This window comes from Entelurus aequoreus, linkage group LG21 (assembly GCF_033978785.1).
Source record: "Entelurus aequoreus isolate RoL-2023_Sb linkage group LG21, RoL_Eaeq_v1.1, whole genome shotgun sequence".
NCBI classification, from domain to species: Eukaryota; Metazoa; Chordata; class Actinopteri; order Syngnathiformes; family Syngnathidae; genus Entelurus; species Entelurus aequoreus.
Window position 1 is genome coordinate 36988158 of NC_084751.1, and position 16261 is coordinate 37004418.

At 37.7% G+C, this 16261-nt stretch overlaps 2 protein-coding genes across 3 annotated transcripts in view; one reads left to right on the top strand and one right to left on the bottom strand.

Moving 5' to 3' along the window:
• Window positions 1–6684, top strand: part of c7b (complement component 7b) — a 45215-nt gene extending 38531 nt beyond the window's left edge. Inside the window, exons 16-18 of the mRNA XM_062031611.1 lie at window positions 2144–2240; window positions 2321–2496; window positions 6163–6684. Of these exons, the coding sequence (XP_061887595.1) occupies window positions 2144–2240; window positions 2321–2496; window positions 6163–6332 (443 nt within the window). The 3' untranslated portion in view covers window positions 6333–6684. The remainder of the gene's footprint in view (window positions 1–2143; window positions 2241–2320; window positions 2497–6162) is intronic.
• A 1303-nt stretch (window positions 6685–7987) lies between these two features.
• The window catches only part of c6 (complement component 6), a 71919-nt gene continuing 63645 nt past the window's right edge, over window positions 7988–16261 (bottom strand). The window contains exons 21-22 of one of the 2 annotated variants that reach the window (XM_062031610.1): window positions 13613–13857; window positions 7988–13535 (exon numbers count right to left, since the gene is read on the bottom strand). In XM_062031610.1, coding sequence (XP_061887594.1) covers window positions 13357–13535; window positions 13613–13857 — 424 coding nt within the window. In that variant the 3' untranslated portion in view covers window positions 7988–13356. The remainder of the gene's footprint in view (window positions 13536–13612; window positions 13858–16261) is intronic. The other variant, XM_062031609.1, reaches the window with a different exon arrangement.

Genomic DNA, 16261 nt, shown 5'->3' on the forward strand with positions numbered 1-16261 from the left:
CCTAAGGGGGCCTAGTCTGGAGTGGTAAAAAACGTCCATGCCATGCCCACATAAACATGTTACTCATAATCACGACAACTCGCAACAGAGGGGGCGGGGGGGAGTTGGGGCCCTGGAGGTCGACTGCTGCTATAAAGCGCTGCCAGCCGTCCATCACCCCGAAGGGGAATCAAGCTGGGGCGGTGGGGGTGGGGGTGGGGGTGTGTATATGCCCATTGTCTTGGGTGTGTTGATGTAGTGTCCATAGGCCTGGGGCCATTCTCCATGCAAGCAAAAATTTGACTCCATTGTCGTTGAGGAGGGAGGGAGGTCAAAAGCGTCCATCATTGAGGTGTCCTCGGGGGATGTTTTCCGAACAGCCTGTTCCTGTTGTTGCAGCGTCAAAGCCATTCGAGGGAGTCAAATCGTAGCTTGGTTTAGATTTGGAGGACAGAGCAAAGAAAGAGACTTCAAAAAAGTGTACACAAGACAAAACAAAGAGAGCAAGCAGGGAGATGAAGGGAGCGGAAAAAAATGTGACCGCCCTCACCAGAGGCAAGACAGAAACCGGTCTGATTGTTGAAAGACCCGAAACCCTCTGTGATCCTAGGTTACATCACTGAGGATGTGTCCTGTTGCACCATTGGTGTATCTAAAAAAATGAATGCATTCTAACTAGAAAATAAATGCGAGCAAAAGTCAGCTTAAATGCAGTGGTCTCCTGCAGAATTTTTTCAAAGGGGTGGCCAGATGGGACCACTTTAAATTTTGAGGTGGCACACCAAAACTCTAAGCCAGGTGTGCCCATTACGTCGATCGCGAGCTACCGGTCGCCAGCGCAGGGTGGGTCGTTCGATCGCCAGCCAGGCATTAAAAAAATAGACCTAAAAATTTGCGATCATCAATCTTCACCAAGGCAAAAGGTCCCATTTTTATAGTCTTTGGTATGACTCGTATAATACATCAGTATATATTATATAATGTTTATATAATATGTAAATGTTACATATATGTTATATTTTATATTGCTACTATGGTACATTTTTAGTCTACTTTATACCTTTTTGTTTTCGCCCTCTTTTTGTGCCCTTGTGTGCATTATTATCCTTTCCATCCTTATCCTTTCCATCCTTTGTAACTGAGCTACTGTGTGGGACAATTTCCCTTGTGGATCATTAAAGTTTGTCTAAGTCCAAGTCTAATTGTCAGGTCACAATAAAAATGGAGCATTGTTGGTGCTTTTTGGATGGCTATTTGTTGGGTTTTATGGTCGGAATAGATGCAATGATGTCATGGCTCCCATTGATTCCGTTTGCAAGCAGACTTTTATTTACGTTTATTTACGAGTTACAATGCATTTAAAAAAAAAACATATCCTTTTGTCACTCAAAAGGATTGAGAATTATAGACACGATTCCAAAAAAGTGCAGTTCCCCTTGAAGTCGCCGAGTTCTTAACCTCTAAACCAGGGGTGTCAAATGTACGGCCCGGGGGCCGGCTCAGGCCCGCAAACAGGTTTTATCCGGCCCGCTGGATGAGTTTACTAAGTATAAAAATGTACCTGAAATTTTTGAATGAAAGAAACTGCTGTTCTAAATGTGTCCACTGGATGTCGCAATAGCAATTCTTTGTATCTTAGTAGATGATGCTACATACTCTATGTACAAAATAAACCACATGATGTTAGTAAATCAGTCGAGGAAAATTATCAAACTACATAAATAACATCCTGTAATTTGATTTTGATATAAAAAGATTGAAAATCAACACCAATGCCCGAATGCAGCTGAGATAGGCTCCAGCACCCCCCGCGACCCCGAAAGGGACAAGCGGTAGAAAAATGGATGGATGGATGGAGTTGACTGATGAACATTATCACATAATTTATTCAGAAAATATAAATAACGACAAATAAAGTATGTATACTATTAACCGCAACATGTAAGTGTAAAAAAAAAAGAACCAACAACATTATGATTTGTACAATTTCAGAATGTGCTTGTTCTATTTTTAAACAAAGAAAACAATCTGAAGTTGTCTTTATTTTTAAATAATCGTGATTTTACCAGTCCGGCCCACTTGGGAGTAGATTTTTCTCCATGTGGCCCCCGATCTAAAATGAGTTTGACACCCCTGCTCTAAACAAAGTGTCCTTTCCCTTCAGGTGCAATAACTGCTACTCCTCCTGTGCAGCTGAAGTGTAAACTGTGGGAAAAAGCAGGGAAAAACACATGTGTGTGTAAAATGCCAATTCAGTGCCCGTGAGTCGGACTTTTCCTGGATGTTTTCTTTGCTTGAATTAACCAAAAACCCTTGCTTAAAATCTCCATATTTCTCGCAGAACTTCACTAGAGTTGTGTGCCAGAATCGGCGCGAGCCAGCCTCGCCTGCTTGGGGTGTGCCAGTTAGGAGCTCTGCGGTGTTTGGGTCGCAGCTTCACACTGGTCAATGATAGCGAGTGTACCTGGCCAGAAGAGACCTCCTGTGATCACTGCACACCCGGAACCCAATGTCAGGGTAAGTCTGCTGGGATCATTTTTGACAGGTATGATAGTAGTAAACAAATACTTGACTTAAGGTAAAAAAAAAAACCTGCAGTATGATCCTGGCGGGGAATATTAATAATAATAGTAACGTGTCATCAAAGAGTAAAAATGCATTTCTTTCAATATGCATCATAACTAAAAGGGTAATACTAAAAAAAATGGATAGATGTTGATAGTCCAACTCATACTGACTGGTATACACAAGCTATGGAGATGATATCAGTAGAAAAAACTGCATTTAGTTTAGATAATAATGAGTCATATATTGGAATATGGGATCCATTATTTACATTTGTTTTAACTATTAAATGAACATAAAACATGACTTATTTGATCTTTGTGGAAAATATTGGACACAATGTGTTGTCAAGCTTATGAGATGCAATGCAAGTGTAAGCAACTGTGACACTATTGTTCTTTTTAAAAAAAATGTTTTTATTTATTTATAAATGGCTGTGATGATAATGTCAATGACGGATTTCTACTCACTGCTATGTTGGAATTATTATTAACATTGATACTGTTGTTGATATTATTCATTTTTGTTTGACTACTTTGGATTGTTTTGTGTCATGTTTGTGTGTCCTCTCAATTGCTCTGTTGATTGCTATTCTGAATGTTGCTGGGCCGGGTTTGGTTTTGGAATTGGAATTGTACTATTATGGTATTATTGTGTATTATTTTGTTGGATTGATTAATTAAAAAAATAAATAAATAAAGATAAATAAATATAATAATAATAATAATAATAATAATAATAATAATAATAATAATAATAATTTTATTATTAATAATAATAATGATAATAATGATATTTTTTCCCCAGCTAGTGTATGAAAAAGCAACGTTCTTGGTGTTTTTTAGGAGTGTCCGGCAGCTAAAAGAAGTGATAGTTTGGGACGGGGTCGGCGGGCACAGGAGGGACGTAGTATAAGCTCTATTTATTTATATATATACAATATATATATAAATAATAATCTTAATAAACAAGAGAATGGAGTGTGACTAAATCCAAGAGTGTATGGTGTGCGACTATGTGTGGAAATTAACTGTTACCGGGAGTGTTGAGCGAGAGGCGGAAGTCTAAGGGGGGGCTAGGCTGGCTCGGAGGTCCGTGAGCAGACGTGATGTCGAGGGTAGGAGAGAGGCGTCAAAGGTCCGTGTCCAGGTGGGAGGTCGAGATCCAAGAGGCAGCCAGGGAAGGAGAGGGAACGCGGGGAGACGATACACACAGCTGGTACGTGGGAACGAAGGCAGGCTGCAGGGAGGACGACAAGGGAGACACGAGACAATTCAACACGACGGGGGAGAACACACAGAGAGAGCAAGAGTGCAAAGTGCTGGATATACGCTTACTGTACAGGAGTGGTTCTCAAACTTTTTTTGTCATCCCCACTTTGGACAAGGGGGAGTTTTCAAGCCCCACCTGCCCCCACCGCCCCAACAGAACGCTAATGCCAAGCTTAACATTTTCAAATTTATCGAACATAAAGTAACATCAAGTTTTATACATTCAAACTCAATAACATAAAATAAAATCAAGTTCAATAATAAATAAAATAACTGTGCAGCTGTGGTATAACTTGCATCAAGTTCAATATCAAATAAAATAACTTGCATCAATTCAATAATAAATAAAACAAAAGTGTTATAACTTGCATCAAGTTCAATAATAAATCAAAAAAAGTGTTATAACTTGCATCAAGTTCAATAATAAATCAAAAAAAGTGTTATAACTTGCATCAATTCAATAATAAATAAAACAAAAGTGTTATAACTTGCATCAAGTTCAATAATAAATCAAAAAAAGTGTTATAACTTGCATCAAGTTCAATAATAAATCAAATAAAAGTGTTATAACTTGCATCAAGTTCAATAATAAATCAAATAATTTGCATCAAGTTCAATAATAAATAAAACAAAAGTGTTATAACTTGCATCAAGTTCAATAATAAATGAAACAAAAGTGTTATAACTTGCATCAAGTTCAATAATAAATAAACAAAAGTGTTATAACTTGCATCGAGTTCAATAATAAATCAAATAAAAGTGTTATAACTTGCATCAAGTTCAATAATAAATAAAACAAAAGTGTTATAACTTGCATCAAGTTCAATAATAAATCAAATAAAAGTGTTATAACTTGCATCAAGTTCAATAATAAATCAAATAACTTGCATCAAGTTCAATAATAAATAAAACAAAAGTGTTATAACTTGCATCAAGTTCAATAATAAATAAAACAAAAGTGTTATAACTTGCATCAAGTTCAATAATAAATCAACAAAAGTGTTATAACTTGCATCAAGTTCAATAATAAATCATATAAAAGTGTTATAACTTGCATCAAGTTCAATAATAAATAAAACAAAAGTGTTATAACTTGCATCAAGTTCAATAATAAATCAAATAAAAGTGTTATAACTTGCATCAAGTTCAATAATAAATCAAATAACTTGCATCAAGTTCAATAATAAATGAAAATAAAAGTGCCACTTTGCAATCTTTGCCAAAAAAAGGAGGACAGGGCAAGTGAACATGAGTTTTACAGTACTCCAGCATTAGTGGCTGCAATGAGCCCGTTTTGCACTGCACAGCTTTTCAAATCGGGGTTGCAGGCTTGACACTGCCACTGTTAAAACCTCATTGAATTTGGGGTTGAGCTGCCTTGACGCGAGTGTTTCCCGGTGAATGACACATTGTGTCCAATGCGCATTTGGCGCAACCCTCTTTATTAGAGCCTGCAGCCCGTTTCTTGACTTTGCCATGCGCGCCATCAGAGCAAAAGCCCACACAGTTTTCCCATTTAAGGTCGTGTTCTTTGAGGAAACTGTCCATTATCTTGAACAGCTCATCAGCATTGGCTCTATTTTTTATGTATTTGCAAAACAGCAAATCCTCGCACAGTGACTCGCCATTCACAAAGCTTCCGCTTAGCCCCGCCCCCATTAGTTACTGTTGCTATGTCAGTAAACTTCCGCTCCTACCTAGAAGCCTACAGGAAAAATAAGTAATTTACATTTATCTATATAGCGGATTTCACAGACAGAATCACAAAGTGATTTCCCGTGTGTATAGAAAATGAAAGCATAGTAAAAAAAAAATCAAAGAATATAATAATAAAAAAATAAACAAAATCTAAGTGAAATTTCCTGCCGTTCCTCGCGCCCCACCTGTCATGTCTCTATTCCCCACCAGTGGGGCGCGCCCCACACTTTGAGAAACGCTGCTGTACAGGAACAGACGACTACGTTCTGGCGCGGGATAGCAGGTTGTGCAGGTTTATGAAGGCAGGTCCTCTGATCAGTGACAGGTGCGCTAATTGCTGGGGATTGATTGCAGCTGCTTGCTGCAGCCGGACTGACACGCGCATGGCGTGCTCCCAAAGAGGCCGTGACCCAAATGATTTAAAAGCTGAATTTTTGATTCCATTTTTGTATTGCGGGTGTACCTACAGTAATGAAGTGTCGCAGTCAGAGCAGTGGTTAAATCCTTTCTATCGAGTTATATTACGAATATGTTCATGTTTTTTTTGTACGACTAAACTTACAAAATTAGCAGGACATCAAAAAAGAACTATTCTCTCCACTGCATTATGGGTTATTTTGAGCAAATATGTTTTCTTTTCTGTGATTAGCTGGAAGTTGTGTATGCCAGAATGCAGCAGAATGCCCAGGAGACTCCGCCCCCCTTTGTGTGAACCCTGGCGTCGGCGGCGTCGCCACAACCATGACCGAGTGCCAAGTGGGGACCAGGAGGTGTGCTGGGGAGCAGCTCGCTGTTATCGACATCGATGCATGTTCATAATAAAACTGGCTGCTTTTATTTCTCTTACAATATTTGCAATAACACGATCGCCTTCACAAACTAATGAGAGTCAGTCAATTTTATCGGCCAAGTAGTTTGTTATTCAATTCCACTTGCCGCTTTCTCAGTTACATTTTTCAAAGCAAAACATATCACAAGAACACCATTCGTTTATGTTACTATTAGTGGTTTAGCAGATCACATTTACAAAAAAAAAAAACTGTCTATATTTTTTTGAAAATTACTAAGATTATGTAATAATTTTTTTTTTTTTACTGGCCCAAGAAAAATAATTGGTGTTTATGGCAGTCACTCATCCGGTCTCGTCAACACGTCCAAGAGAAGCAACGTGTTGAAAAAAACGTCGCTAAAAAAATAAAAAAAATAAAAAAAACAGTGAAGTTGGCACGTTGGGTAAATCGTAAATAAAAACAGAATACAATGATTTGCAAATCCTTTTCAACTTATATTCAATTGAATAGACTGCAAAGACAAGATACTTAACGTTCCAACTGGTGAACTTTGTTATTTTTTGCCAAATTTTGGCTCATTTGGAATTTTATGCCTGCGACATGTTTAAAAAAAGCTGGCACAAGTGGCAAAAAAGACTGAGAAAGTTGAGGAGTGCTCATCAAACACTTATTTGGAACATCCCACAGGTGAACAGGCTAATTGGGAACAGGTGGGTGCCATGATTGGGTATAAAAGCAGCTTCCGTGAAATGCTCAGTCATTCACAAACAAGGATGGGGCGAGGGTCACCACTTTGTGAACAAATGTGTGAGCAAATTGTCAAACAGCTTAAGAGCCACATTTCTCAACAAGCTATTGCAAGGAATTCAGAGATTTCCCCATCTGCAGTCCGCAATATCATCAAAAGGTTCAGGGAATCTGGAGAAATCACTGCACGTAAGCGGCGAGGCCGAAAACCAAAATTAAATGCTCTTGACCTTCAATCCCTCAGGCGGTACCGCATCAAAAAGCGACATCGGTGTGTAAAGGATATCACCACATGGGCTAAGGAACACTTCAGAAAACCACTGTCTGTAAGTGTAAGTTAAAACTCTACTATGCAGAGCGAAAGCCATTTATCAACAACACCCAGAAACGCCGCCAGCTTCGCTGGGCTTGAGCTCATCTAAGATGGACTGATGCAAAGTGGAAAAGTGTTCTGTGGTCCACATTTCAAAGTGGAAAAGAACCATCTGGACTGTTATAGGCGCAAAGTTCAAAAGCCTGCATCTGTGATGGTATGGGGGTGTATTAGTGCCCAAGACATGGGTAACTTACACATCTGCAGTTCCCAAACGTTTACTGAGTGTTGTTAAAAGGAAAGGCCAAGTAACACAGTGGTAAAAATGCCCCTGTGCCAACTTTTTTGCAAAGTGTTGCTGCCGTTAAATTCAAATTGAATGATTATTTGCACAAAAAAATTTAGTTTCTCAGTCCGAACATTAAATATCTTGTCTTTGCAGTCTATTCAATTGAATATAAGTTGAAAAGGATTTGTAAATCATTGTATTCTGTTTTTATTTACGAATTACACAACGTGCCAACTTCACTGGTTTTGGATTTTGTCGAAGATATCTTCTATAAGAGATGTATTAATATACCTTCTCTATGAAAAAAAAACTAGCGCCATTAAAAAAAAAAAATGCAAGCAACGCTGCAATTCTGTTTAATTTGTTTTAATCAGCCCCTTAGGTCATCTAGCAGTTACAAAAGTATATCATGATATTGCTAATAAGTTTATTTCTAAATATGTTGACACACAGACTGTCTTTGTAGCACCTTTCTCGCAGCCATTTGTGTGCAACTGTCCAAGTTTGCACATATTTTCTGTACGTGCAATATATGGACGCAAAACAGTCTTAATAAATCACACTGAAAAGCGCTAAATGGTTATATTTGCATCTCTTCCCTAGTATTGTGGGCATTCTAATAATCATCATACAGTACATCAATCATGAAGAAAGACACGCTAAATGGATTGCACTCTGTATTTTGCACATCCAAAAAAATGCAATCATCTGCACACAATCTTAGCGGATCAGCTTTGGGGGCACCATCAAGTTTGCAGGTGTTTTAATACATGCAACCCTTTAGTAGATAAGGCCCACAATGGCTTAAACACGCTATTGCACTAGGCCATCGGAAAAGCTCTGACAATGGCCAAGTCCATATAAATGTATACTTTATATCAGGGGTGTCCAAATGGTTCTCATTTTCCAAACCCATACAAAAATAACTTTTTGATTCCACATGATAGTTTTGGACTTGTGTTTTGTGTTTGTTTCTGTTTCAGCGCGTCGTTTTCCACGTTGGTTGGCAATAAGGAAGCTTTATAATCAGGGACTGGGTTTACTTTAAGTTTTACTTTGCTTTTTGTGATTTATGCTTTCCTAGCCCGCCTGCCCCTTGTGCACTTCCCTGCTGCACATCATTGATTTTTTTTTCCTGCACCGGCCCTATTAAAGAAGCCTCTTTCTCTGCACTTTGCCTGCCGTCTCTAAATCCTGGGGTCCAGTCAAACACCAGCCCTTGACAGTTACATTCCACCTGTTTTTTGTTTTTTTATTATACTTTTAATGTTTTGTTTTAATAACAGTACCGTATTTTCCGAACCATAGGGTGTACCGGATTATAAGGCGCACTGCCGATGAGCGGGTTTAGTCAGGTCTATTTTCATACAAAAGGTGCACCGGATTATAAGGCGCATTAAAGGGGTCATATTTTTTTGTTTTTTTTCTAAATGTAAAACACTTCCTTGTGGTCTACATAACATGTAATGGTGGTTCTTTGGTCAAAATGTTGCATAGATTATGTTTTACAGATCATCTTCAAGCGACTTTCTGACAGTCGCTTCAGGATGCGCCGTTTTGTGGGCGGTCGTATTTACGTGGCAAAGATGGAACTAATTGTTTTAATGACATTCAGACTTTACTTAAATCAATAACGGAGCAGCATCTCCTCATCCGGAAACAACAATGAGGCCGAAAATGTGTCCCGTGTAAAACCGTCTGACCGGAACTCTCTAATAACTAAAGTTCCTTGGGTGAATAATGTAAACTCACTACACCGGTATGTTTTAGCGCTTCCATGGTGAGTTTACTGACAGATATAAGTAAGAACTTTACACTACTTTATATTAGAAATGGCAACAGCGGAGGATGAATGTCCCATAACAAGAAAATAGAGAAAAAGAAGAAGCTTATCGACTACTGTGTCGGTACGGACTACAAAGGCGGACGCGTGCAAATTTTCAGGATTAATGCAGATCCCAAATACAGACCAGCAGGTACCAGAAGGTAAGAAAAGTTGCTTTTGCATAATATTGCGAAATAAAACGCCGGATAATATGTCTTACCTTATACACACACCATAATAATACTCGTACGCTGAAGCACAGTACAATCCATCAAGCGGTGTGGCTTCATAGCTTACCAAAGTCGTTCTAAAACATTTTGATGGATTTTTGAGTGCCGTGTGTAATATTCTATACTTTCAATGGAACATATAAAATGTTGGTGTTGTTTACTTGAGTCATAGTGCAGTCTACAAGTATCTCTTATGTGTGACTGCCATCTACTGGTCACACTTATCATTACACCATGTACCAAATAAAATTGCTTCGAGGTCGGTAAGCACAACCAGAATTACTCAGTACATTAGCCGCACCGGGTTATAAGGCGCACTGTCGAGATTTGAGGAGGAAAATAAGGATGCGTCTTATAGTCCGAAAAATGCCTTAGTGAAGTGAATTATATTTATATAGCGCTTTTCTCTAGTGACTCAAAACGCTTTCCATTGTGAAACCCAATATCTAAGTTACATTTTTAAACCAGGGAGCAGGTGGGTAAAGTGTCTTGCCCAAGGACACAACGGCAGTGAAAGGGATGGCAGAAGCGGGGATCGAACCTGGAACCCTCAAGTTGCTGGCATGGCCACTCTACCAACTGAGCTATACCGTAAACAACTTATCTGGGCCCACAAATGGCCTCCTAACTCGACTTTTTACAACCCTGGTTAATATTTTCCATTACTAGCGACATTTTGTGGCTTTGGAGGGTTTAATGTGATGAATCTAACCCAGTGGTTCTCAACCTGGGTTCGATTGAACCCTAGGGGTTCGGCGGAGGTCAAAACACACCCGACTCATCGTGTGAATACAAACTTCTCCCTATCGGCGTATTACGGATACGGCAACAGCTGACTGGTTTGCAGGTGTGTAATTTGTTGTGAGTTTAAGCACTGTGTTGGTTTTGTTCTTTGAACAAGGTGATGTTCATGCACGGTTCATTTTGTGCACCAGTAAAAAAACATGGTAACACTTTAGTATGGGGAATATTCACCATTAATTAGTTTCTTATTATCATGCAAATTAGTAACATATTGGCTTTTAACTAGTCATTATTAAGTACTTATTAATGCCTTATTCGGCATGGCCTTATTATAACCCTAACCCTCTAACCCTATAACCTTAACCCTAACCAAATAACTCTAAATTAAGTCTTTATTACTTAGAATATGTTCCCCATACTAAAGTGTTACCAAAAACACATAACTTTGTCTTCAACTTTGAATTTTTTATTTTTATTTTTTACTAAAGAAGGGTTCGGTGAATGCACATATGAAACTGGTGGGGTTCGGTACCTCCAACAAGGTTAAGAACCACTGATCTAACCCTAATTATTACAGACCGGGGCCACCAGCAAAATCTAGTGTAGGGCCACACCAGTGGCGTGCAGTCACTAGAGGCAGGGGAGGCGGGGCCTCACCTGCCATCATGGAAAGAAAAAAAATGTAAAAAGAAAAAAAATATATTAAATTGTTATATGTATCCAGTGATTATACTAAAGTTATTTTCCATTTAACTTCACCAGTTTTAGATTATTTGTATTTTTATTTTCACATTTGCCGTTCAAATACTGAGAAGAGACGATCAGCAGCCAGTTGAGGCACGTCACTGATTTGTGCCTCAACATGGATTGTGCACAATGACTCGGCTAACTGCTGAGCTGCTGTGCAGTGAGACTGTATTGCTATATGAATTATATCAGCTAACTAAACTATGGCATAGTTTAGTTAGCTGAGGTATATAATGTACAGTGTATTTTGTCAAAAACTGTATGTGTGTAACTAGGGATGATACTCGAAACCGGTTTTCTCGGTTGTTTGATAAGAAAAGAACCGAGTCCTCGGACTCGAATCCCTTTTTGAGAACCGGTACCCGTTATCGAGACCACTATAGTAAAGGAAAAGAGTTGATTCTTTATTCGAATCCCGTCCCGACCAGAAATGCTCCGTGGGGCATCACAAGAAATGGCGTCACGTAGCTCAGTCATTAGGCGCAGATAGCGAAAGCAGGAAAACAATGGACGGGAAAAAGCGCTCCAAGGTGTAATAAAGTTCAAAACAAAAGCTATAATCCATCGAATAATTTTACTGAGAGATTTTAGCAGGGTAAAACACATGACGAACACTTTTACGACCAACCAGGCTAGCAACGCACCTCGTTTACGGCAGCTGTCGCAACGTTCTTAAAACAACCGCAGCACATACATATATATACAACATACATCTCCCTTTTTTAACTTTTGTTTTTCTTTCCTTGTAAACAAAACAAAATCACACTGTAGATGTGTTGTCTGTCTAATTATAAATAATGCAGATGAGGCGTGTTGGCTGAGTTCTTGACGTTTACTTTCACGGGTGACGACATGCAACACTTTTCGGGGCTACCGCGCATGCTCGTAACTCCCGTTGCATGCTGGGTAGTGTAGTTGTTATATTCTCTAGCTCATAACATTTCCCCCATAAAGAAATAATGTTAACTCAATAAAGTGTATTTCTTTTTTTAGCTTTAACTTTTCATTTTTTAGCATTGTAACCACATTTGCAAAGAACTTTTCTCTTCATAGAATTTTCTTTCAATAAAGAAATAAAGTGCAAAAATGTCAAAGCATCATAACAAACAGTTATGTCAAATAGCAGCAGAAGTGCACTTTTTGGAGAGCTGTATTATTTTCAGTTTTTTGCCCAAGGGACTGATTTTATTTAACACTATATTATTATTTATACATCTATAGTGATCACAGAGACAGGTTGTTTTTGTGTTACTGTATATATTTGTTTCTCTGAAAAATCCCACTTAATATACTTTGGGTAACAACAGTCAATATTTATTTATTTCATTTTATTTTTTTAGGTGGGTAACAGTCAATATTTATTTATTTATTAGATTTTATTTTTTTATTATATAATAAAAGTGAGCTTTTGTTAAACCAAATATTGTGTGTTTTTTTCCATATACAACAACCTATCTGGACTCGATAAGAGAATCGATAAGGAATCGGTTCGATAAGAGGATTCGATAATAGGCTCGAACTCGATAATTCCTTATCAAATATCATCCCTAGGTATTTCTTGTGCTGAGCATTCATAAATCTGCTGCAAAAGACGTACTGGTTGAGGCTCGCAGTAATCCGGCCTCCTGGTGGTAGAGGGCGGTAGTGATCCCAGAGATCATTCCTCGGCCGCAGAAGAAAAAAGAAAAAAAAGTTTGCAGCGATTGTTTATTTCCTCTCGCCTGGACTTTTATTAAAAACATGGAGGATTACATATGTAAAATAAAACAGTTTTCTAAACTGGACTTTCAATCGAAGCAGGAGGTAATAATTAAAGGTAGACCAACGCCGGAGCTAAAAGGTTTGCTTTTGACTTCGGGACAGAAGACTCGTTCTTTTCAAACGGCGTGGTACACACGCAAAGGCTGGCTGTGTGGATGTCCAGCAAGAAAGGTAAGACCATAATAATGTTTTTTTTTAATTAAATGTGCTTTTTTGTGTGCTACAGTTGTGTAAAGAATGCTGGTATGAGCTTTTAAACATAACCCGTTAACTGCTGCCAATCACATGGTGAATAAGATACTATTTAGGGTTCATATGTTTGTAAATCTGACTGTGATGATGCAGTGCCTCACCAGACATTAACCTCACCGCGAGCCCCTGGCATCAAGCAATGTATTATACAGTACAGGCTCCTTCATTGAGGATCTCAAACTGGTAGTTGGCACACTTGAGGGCGACCATGGAGCAAAGATTCATGCTGCGAGTCATCTGGCCTCTCGTCAGCTTGAGGCAGAACATGTGCTCCGTAACTCGAGGACAATCCCGAGCAGCTCTGCATTCACATTTTGTAGACGCTGAGGACACGGCACATGGCAGACATGTTTGTTTCAGTGGTTTGGAGTAAAAAAAGAAGAGATGTTTTCCCACTTACACGAGCAGGTCTCCCATTCGTAACAAACGTTGAGGTCGCACGGCTCCCGGACGGAACTCTTCAAGGCCCACGTGGCTCGGAACCTGGCCCACTCCAGTTCAGCCGGATCTACCGCGTCGCAAGCGCCGTCGCTAACGAAGAAGAGGGGATCGCCATGGCAACGGCCGGCGGAGAAGGAGCAGAGGGACATCGGCACGGTGACGTTGACGTCGGTGTTCAGGACGCACAGACTCTCCGGTTGAGTTCTGGTTGTAGAAACACACGTACAGTACGTGCAAGTCAGTTGGATCTAATCCAGTTATTAATGCATCTTTGTGAGTTTTTACTAGAAACATGTGCTTTTGTAAGGTTCGCAAACACAAACATTTGTTTTTTTTACTCAATATGAGAGTAATGTTCTTAGAATCCTGAGAAAATGTGTTAGAAGCAATAAAAAAAATGTTTCAAGCATAACTCCTAAACCAAACATTAAATATGTCTAATAATGCCTGAATTAATGTATTTTTGTGTGTTTTACCACAAACATGTGCTTTTGTAAGGTTTGCAAACACAACAATGTTTTTTTTACTCAATATGACGGTAATATTCTTAGAATCCTGAGAAAATGCGTATGAAGCAATACAACATTGTTTCAAGCATAACTCCCAAAACCAAACATGCAATATGTCTAATAATGCCTGAATTAATGTATATTTGTGAGTTTTACTGGAAATGTGTGCTTTTGTAAGGTTTGCAAACACACAAATTAGATTTTTACTCAATATGCTTAGAATCCTGAGAAAATGTGTTTGAAGTAATAAAACATGCTTTCAAGCATAACTCCTAAACCAAACATGCAATATGTCTAATAATGCCTGAATGAATGTAGCTTTGTGAGTTTTACTAGAAACATGTGCTTTTGTAAGGTTTGCAAACACAAAAATAGTTTTGTTTTACTCAATATGACAGTATGTTCTAGAATCCTGAGAAAAAGCAGCTGAAGCAATAAAAAATGTTTCAAGCATAACTCCTAAACCAAACATGCAATATGTCTAATAATGCCTGAATCAATGTATCTTTGTGAGTTTTACTAGAAATATGTGCTTTTGTAAGGTTTGCAAAAACAAAAATTAGTTTTTTACTCAATATGCTTAGAATCTTGAGAAAATGTGTTTGAAGCAATAAAACATGGTTTCAAGCATAACTCCTAATCCAAACATGCAATACTGTATGTCTAATAATGTCTGTATTAATGTATCTTTGTGAGTTTAACTAGAAACATGTGCTTTTGTAAGGTTTGCAAACACAAACAATATTTTTTTTTTACTCAAAATGACAGTAATGTTCCTAGAATCCTGCGAAAATGTGTTTGAAGCAATAAAAACATGTTTCAAGCATAACTCCCTAAACCAAACATGCAATATGTCTAATAATGCTTTGTGAGTTTTACTAGAAACATGTGCTTTTGTAAGGTTTGCAAACACAAAAAAAATTTTTTTACTCAAAATGACAGTAATGTTCTTAGAATCCTGAGAAAATGTGTTTGAATCAATAAAAACATGTTTCAAGCATAACTCCTAAACCAAACATGCAATATGTCTAATAATGCCTGAATCAATGTATCTTTGTGAGTTTTACTAGAAATATGTGCTTTTGTAAGGTTTGCAAAAACAAAAATTAGTTTTTTACTCAATATGCTTAGAATCTTGAGAAAATGTGTTTGAAGCAATAAAACATGGTTTCAAGCATAACTCCTAAACCAAACATGCAATATGTCTAATAATGTCTGTATTAATGTATCTTTGTGAGTTTAACTAGAAACATGTGCTTTTGTAAGGTTTGCAAACACAAACAATCTTTTTTTTTACTCAAAATGACAGTAATGTTCCTAGAATCCTGCGAAAATGTGTTTGAAGCAACAAAAACATGTTTCAAGCATAACTCCCTAAACCAAACATGCAATATGTCTAATAATGCTTTGTGAGTTTTACTAGAAACATGTGCTTTTGTAAGGTTTGCAAACACAAACATTGTTTTTTTACTCAAAATGACAGTAATGTTCTTAGAATCCTGAGAAAATATGTTTGAAGCCATAAAAACTGTTTCAAGCATAACTCCTAAACCAAACATGCAATATGTCTAATAATGCCTGAATTAATGTATATTTGTGAGTTTTATTAGAAATATGTGCTTTTGTTAGGTTTTCAAACACAACATTTTTTTTTTTTACTCAATATGACAGTAATGTTCTTAGAATCCTGAAAAAAATGTGTTTTAATCAATAACTTTTTTTTCAAGCATAACTCCTAAACCAAACATGCAATGTGTCTAATAATGCTTGAATTAATGTATCTTTGTGAGTTTTACTAGACACATGTGCTTTTGTAAGGTTTGCAAACACTTTTGTTTTTACTCAAAATGACAGTAATGTTCTTAGAATGCTGAGCAAATATGTTTGAAGCAATACAAAATTGTTTCAAGCATAACTCCCAAACCAAACATGCAATATGTCTAATAATGCCTGAATTAATGTATATTTGTGAGTTTTTTTTAGAAATATGTGCTTTGGTAAGGTTTTCAAACACAAAAATTGTTTTTTTTTACTCAATATGACAGTAATGTTCTTAGAATACTGAAAAAATGTGTTTTAATCAATAACTTTTTTTTCAA